Raw genomic sequence first — 7,202 nt, 5'->3', positions numbered from 1 at the left:
TACCAGTAAACAATGGAAACGATGCACCAACACACCACCAGCTGTGAGTGTCGGTACAGTTGCCAGGGCAGATCTCTTGATAGCCCAAAGTAGCCAAATCCATGGTATGGTAGCACAGGACAATGTAAAACAAAGTATTCATTTATTAAAGTTAATTTATAGATACTGGACATAAATTTTTGTTCATTACATTTGAAACATCAATCTTTGTTAATTAAATTTGAAACAAGAGAAAACTACGATACTGGATTTTCATTAAAATATTACATCACAAGTATATTTTACCTTAACTGTGACTGAATGAATATATTCTCGGAAATAAATATGGAAATGTAATATTTTTGCTGGAATGACGTACATATTATAGTGGGAAGTGGGATAAAATCATGACGAAAGACTTTCGCTTTCTTTTGTTGTTCAAAATATTTTACCGTAATCGCTTTTCGAATGGTTTTCAGTTAAAAAACTGTTGTACTCGTACTGTATTACAATAATATTCTATCCTATCATTAGACTTATAATCCCACAACTGAAAACCATTCGAAAAGCGATTACGGTAACATCTTTTGAACGAAAGAAAGCGAAAGTCATTGCTTTCGTCACTTTCCACTGTAATACGTACATCATTTCAGCAAAAACATTACATTTCCATGTTCTCAGAAATAAATGGTAGTTTTGTTGAAACGTAATGTACAGTATTTAACATTAAAATGCAAAAATAACTATAAAAACAATTAATACACCCGTAATGTACTGACTGGCATCTCCACTTGTTCCTGCTCCCGCCAGTCACCTCCTCCCCGCTCTATCCCTCCGCCTCCTCCACATCGTCACTACTGTTGTATTACAATAATATTCTATCCTAATTGACTTGAATAAATACTACGATACCATATTTCTGAATATTTTCATTAAAATCCATCCAAATCATTTTCCTTGCCATCGTCTGCAGCACCAAACAGCTTCTCCCAGTCCTCCCCTTGAACAGGGCTAGAGGGTACGTGTTTTTCGAATCATTTTCAATTAAAAAAATGTTACATCACACGTATATTTTACCTAAACTGCGCCTGAATGAATATATTCTTGGAAATAAATAGTAATTTTGCTGAAACGTGATGTATTTCAATGTAAAATAGGATAAAATACATGAAAACAAAAGACTTCACCTAACCTTCCAATGTTCAAGAGATGATACTCGTTTTTTTAATAGTTTTCCGTTAAAATACTGTTATATTACAATGATATTATATTCATACTGTGCTTGATATACTACATTCACAGAAATTAAATATTTTTGCTGAAATGACGTAAGTATTACAGTGGAATGTGGGACAAAATCGTGACGAAAACAATGACTTTCGCTTTCTTTTGTTCAAAAGATGTTACCGTAATCGCTTTTCGAATGGTTTTCAGTTGTGGGATTATAAGGCTAATGATAGGATAGAATATTATTGTAATACAACAGTTTTTTAACTGAAAACCATTTGAAAAGCGATTACGGTAACATCTTTTGAGCGAAAGAAAGCGAGTCATTGCTTTCGTCACTTTCCACTGTAATACGTACGTCATTTCAGCAAAATATTACATTTCCATATTCTCAGAAATAAATAGTACTTTTGCTGAAACGTGATGTATTTCAATGTAAATTAGGATAAAATACATGACGAAAAAAAGAGACTTTACCTAACCTTCCAATGTTCAAGAGATGTTACTCGTTTTTTCAGTAGTTTTCGGTTAAAATACTCTTATATTAGTGATATTCTATTCATACTGTGCTTGATATAATACATTCACGGAAATGTAATATTTTTGCAACTACAATGCTGATGTCAACACAAGTGTGGTTACAGCGAGACTGACTGAGTGAGGGAGAGCTATGCGTGTGTGTGTGTGAGGTAGAGGGAGCGGGCGGTGTCCCGTGTTCGGTGCCGCGCGCGAGTTGAATGGCACGCGATTTGAATGTACTTCAATTACTTCAATGTACAGAATATTCCTCTGGCGGGGCAATCCGCGTATTTGCGAATCCGTGAATGCTAAACCCGCGTATGTGAAGGGCCGACTGTATTCAGGTTATTCATGAAATGCTGTGGTTATCTCTATAATTCTCCTGCGAAAAAAATTACAATGAATAAAGTGTTTCGACCCTCCTTTCACCATTTACCCAGCTCCCACCACTGGTTACCAACGGCCAGGCTTTGTACAGAAGCAGTAGATATCTCACAAGTGTCGTCGAATTACCACTATCTGTCCCGCCAGTCTCCGGTAATTTCCCGACGATCGGTATTAGTGTACAGACAAATAACAGGCAAGTTGAATTCCACCGGGTCCCAGAAACACAGTCGTGCACTATAGTCAATTTTAATAGTCACTAATTTTTCACAACACTGTTCGCAGGGTAGTGGCTTCACAGCTGGATTTCTCACTTCGAATATATATTGTAGACAGCACACTTCCAGTGTACAATTCCTTTGTCTTTTCACTTTATATGGATCACAACAATTCCACAATCCTTGCACAACTCTTCAGTTGTCCTACTAGGCTTCTTGATACTGAGCAGAAACGATCGACCTGACTCAAGGCTGCTCCCTGACGCTTATATGTCTTGCCAGACGCCTAGAGCATTTTAGTGATATCCAGACGCTGGAGGTCGGCTCAAGACATGCCTGGATAATTCTAAAATGATCTAGGCTTACAATAAGAAGTAAAATATAACACAAATGATGTAATACATTCCAGAAAATTCTTACGTGAGTAATACATCAATATATACATTAAAATCTTCTTAAACTTGCCAAAATAACTGTTGCTTGGGACAGAAAATAATCAAAACACCTAGTTTACAAACATTATAATAAAAAATTTTGTCTCGGCATAACAGAAGGTTTTTGATAAAAGCCCATGAGGTATATTGTTATTCACCAATCACATAGCAATGAACTGATTTTATATTTTGAATATAGTTGTGGGGTTATAAGATATTGGTTCACACTCAGGATGGGATGGAGAAAGAAAACTCACAATGTGCTCACTGTATACTTATTGTATTGGATGTACAATGCAGCTTGGTGCTGGGTAGGCAGCATGGTAACAAGCGTTGAGTAGAGAGAGCTGATTGGTGAGGGTGCCCAGAGGAGGACAAGCAGCTTGAGGGACGCCAAGGTCGCCGGCAGGAGCGGCAGCTGCCCGGCTGGCGCGGAGGAGGAGGTGTTGCTTGCTGGTGGCAGTGAGTAGAGAGAGGCTGGTCACAGCGGTGTCAGGCCTTATAAGGCGGGGGTAGGCGTGGGTAGATAGTTGACCCCTGCCCCGACAGGCGGCACTGGAGGCGTAGGCTGGGGAATTCGAGAAGGTTCGGCTACTCAGCGAAAAATGTCACTTTTAGGTGAGGAATCCACTACAAAGTAACTAAATTAGATCTACCATAATAGGTAGGAAATATCTCACAATCATGCCTAGCAACCCTAGCGAGACTACAGGATTGTTCAGTTCCAAAATCATCGGACCCTCCTGAAACATGCTCTTTTTTTCACCTAGTGTACACCTGAGACTCCCAAAAAACTATTACTATTATATTATTATTATTATTACATGTCAGGTGTCTCACACAGGGAGTACTGCGTCCTAGCTGGCAGACTACGTGAGGTGGACATCAGTATCTTGACGTATGCGGCTGGCAGATCATTACGGAGGGATATCGACAAGTATCAGAATAATAACAGAGAAACCAGCCCTCACTCATTAGCATTCCTTTATTAAAGCTTAATGTAGTGTGTGTTTTTTTTTTTTTTACGTCATGAGTTGCAGTGACAGCTTATAAGGTATAATGCAGTTCACTAACGTTATAATCAGTTCATGAAACATCGATCTGTTATTTTAGGTTTTGCTCAGCTAAGACAACCATCCCCCAACACCTTAATTCCTTAAGTACGATGACTTAATCTATTGAGTGATCATACTCAAGGGGTTAAATTATCGTACTGAAAGGGTTAAGTCATTGTACTGAAGGGGTTGTCATCGCACTGAAAGGGTTAAGTCATTGTACTGAAGGGGTTAAGTCTGAAGGGGTTAAGTCATTGTACTGTGGGATAATGAGACCCTTGCACGTAGGACTCGATTGTTCTTTATTCGGTCAAAACCTGCAGAGTACAAATTACATATGTTATGTATGCGATAATTAATTCACTCGTACGTTCCTTCACTATTGACAACTACATATGATATATTTAAGAAGAGTAGGGTGTTAAACCATATAAAAACTTGCGTGTTTCGGGTCTAATGTAGGACTTATTAGCTCCCTGACTTGCTAGCTCACTGGACGGCTAGAGACTATCTTCTGAACCTCACAAGGAGCGAGTTAGTTTTACATTTATGACCTCAGTAAAGTTCGTTGTAAACACTCACTCTGTCTCTCTCCTGTCTCCCTTTATCTCTCTCTATCCCTCTCTTTCTCTCTCTCTTCTAGTTTATCCTACTGTGGCGGTAACAGTACTAAAGGGGTTAAGTCATCGTTCTGAAGTTAAGTCATCGTACTCAAGGGATTACAACACATAGCAGGAATAAGACATGTTTATTGTTTTTGTTTAGTTTAATAATATGTGGCAGGTTGTGAGATCAATGTAGGTGTAGGCTGATCTAAACCTTCGGTCACTATTAAATCTTTTTTGGGGGTCACTTAATTCCCTACAAATTTGAAATTTTCCGTAATTAGAACCTTTTTTGCAAGGTTAAATGAGAATAAATGATAAAAAAAATTTTTTTTTTTTTTTTAAACTCTGAATGAGGAAAATTCCAAGAATATAATAGAGAGAGAGAGAGAGAGAGAGAGAGAGAGATATGGTGTGTGTTAGTAGACGAGAGAGTAGACGCAGCATAAATTTCCTTATAGTGTGTGCCTTAAGATGTGTACAACGCCCTGACGGTGGACAGCCTGACTCAGATGGACACACTGCCCTCCTCAACCCTGCACGTGGAAAACTTCTGGTCCACCACCGCCTACACCATCGGCGCCCACGCCTACACCCTTGACCACATCGAACACGGCATCCTCAGAGGTTTGTACAAGCATGTTTGTTTTGCTGTCAGACACTCAAGTGTTCGTCTTACCATGTTTTTGGTCCTGTTCTTCCTCCCTTGTGAGTCCCAAGTCTCTCGTAAAAAAAAAACTGATCCATATGATCCATGTCTTTGAATTCTTAAATGTTGACAACTTCGGCCAGGTATAATAACATTTATTTAACTTTGAACTGACTGTGAAATCCCTTGAGAGTGGATTCTATTGTCTAAGAAATGGTCTGAAGAATCTGAGTACAGTACTAATAAACCTGTTTTATTGACTGATGCCAGGCTTATACAGTTACACGTTCCTTCATTATGTGAATTTAGCCGAATAATGATATGTAATATTATGAAAGTCATTCCTATACTGTATTTTATTTTGTCTTTGTTACACAAGGTGGCACTGTGACCAGCACAGCACACGGCTGCCTTCACTTCCTTTACTGTAAAGTTAGGGACCTACTGACAAGAAGGTGGATAGGGGTTGCCCTTAGCATGAGCTAGTGACCATTAGGGCAGGAAGAGAGCCCTGTATTTACTTGACAGCCGTACCTCTCGACTGTTATTTATTACAGTTCTAAAGTTTCAAAAGATTCCTGAGAAACTACAGATTTAACAAGCCTTATTATCTGCATTCTTGGTCAACTTTTTCCAGGGTCGAGCATTTGACGAGAGGTTTCTTACCTGTGGCTCATGTCAGCTTATGTTCTTCCCCAGGAAACAAGATTCACCCCAGCTTCGGGAACCCAGTCCTGGCACCCGGTGACCCCCGCCTCAAACACTCCCTTCCTCACGTCGACCCCAGAATACACTTCGCCCTTAACTGTGGCGCCAAGGTGAGCGTTACTGACTTAAGTGGTGGTCTCCTGCTCACCTTGGTATACATTGTACATTACTCGAGTGTATGTATGTACTGGAAGACACACTTTGCACACAACATAAAAACCACCATCCACGGTATTAACACACACAACACATATGCAACATAAAATCACACAAATGCACTCACACATACCTTGGTCTTGCCATCGTGTGCACCCACAGACGTGTCCGGTAGTGAGGGTGTACAGCAGCAGTAACTTGGAGGCAGCGCTGGAGGGAGCCACCAAGTCCTACCTGTCGCAGGAGGTGCAAGTGAAGGACGGGGTGCTGAGGCTGCCTCAGATACTAGAGTGGTACCTGGATGACTTTGCTCAAGACCAACAGGGAATGCTCAGGTTTGCATTGGATTTGTTGAGTTGATTGACAGATAACTTAAGTTAATAAAATTACCTTAGTCACGGATTGTCCCATGACCAATGGACGCGTTGAAAATCGGAATTTTTTCGTAAGATGACAGGTCAATGGATAAAGAAAACACTTAAATTCACTATGGTAATTATATTTTTTAATAAATTGGGCCAAAAAGCTGCATAGGTAGTTCTGCTATAACGCGATAATTGTGTTCTTGTAAAATATCGTGTTATAGAAAATCGCGTAATAGAAATAACAGGGCTTATGGAGAAAATAGGGTTAGGTGCAGATTACTCTAAATCGAAAAAATTTAGTAGTTAGCCTAACACAAAGGATAGCACAGTCTAAATAAATGTTACATTCATATCTAATAATGAAATCATACAGTAAATTTAACACTTTACCTTGAAAAAATATGAATGTAACTTGATGGGGAGAAGGGTGATTTTGAGGTTGATAACATCAAGCTTCTCTTCAAGTGTTATATCCTTTCTTTTACGATAATCACCGGGAATTCTATCATCAGAATGCTTTTTGGAGATATTCTTCTTTACCATATTCACAGTTAATACCACAAAATTGGAGAAATAGTAAGCAAAAATCGCGTTATAGCAAACAAGCGATCCCGTTATACAAATATTGTTCCGAATTCATAAATCGCGTTAGAGCAAATTCGCGTTATCAAAACACGCGTTATAGCAGAACTCACTGTACAAAAAATAGGGGTTAAAAGTAGCTAAAAAGACATGTGACTGCGAAAAGCTCTGTGATTGGTTGTGACATCACATACTTGCTCAAGCCGCCGAGCGGGAGTCTGAAGGTAGCCGGCTGTGGTGTACTGTGTGTGTTGTTACCAGCAGAACTACAAGACTTGCGGCCATATACAATGTTGATATACACAGGCATACCTTATTTTT

At 39.4% G+C, this 7,202-nt stretch overlaps 1 protein-coding gene across 1 annotated transcript; it reads left to right on the top strand.

The window, feature by feature from the left end:
* Positions 1-4,864: 4,864 nt before the first annotated feature.
* LOC121855401 lies at positions 4,865-6,309 on the top strand. Its single transcript, XM_042350303.1, has 3 exons — positions 4,865-5,048; positions 5,770-5,888; positions 6,097-6,309. The coding sequence occupies exons 1-3, from the start codon at positions 4,934-4,936 to the stop codon at positions 6,292-6,294; spliced, it is 432 nt and encodes a 143-aa protein (XP_042206237.1). The 5' UTR covers positions 4,865-4,933; the 3' UTR covers positions 6,295-6,309.
* Positions 6,310-7,202: the final 893 nt, after the last annotated feature.

This window comes from Homarus americanus, unplaced genomic scaffold, assembly GCF_018991925.1.
Source record: "Homarus americanus isolate GMGI-L3 unplaced genomic scaffold, GMGI_Hamer_2.0 scaffold46332, whole genome shotgun sequence".
NCBI classification, from domain to species: domain Eukaryota; kingdom Metazoa; phylum Arthropoda; class Malacostraca; order Decapoda; family Nephropidae; genus Homarus; species Homarus americanus.
The sequence above is the reverse complement of the archived record's forward strand: the minus strand, read 5'-3'. Positions and strand labels throughout refer to the sequence as shown.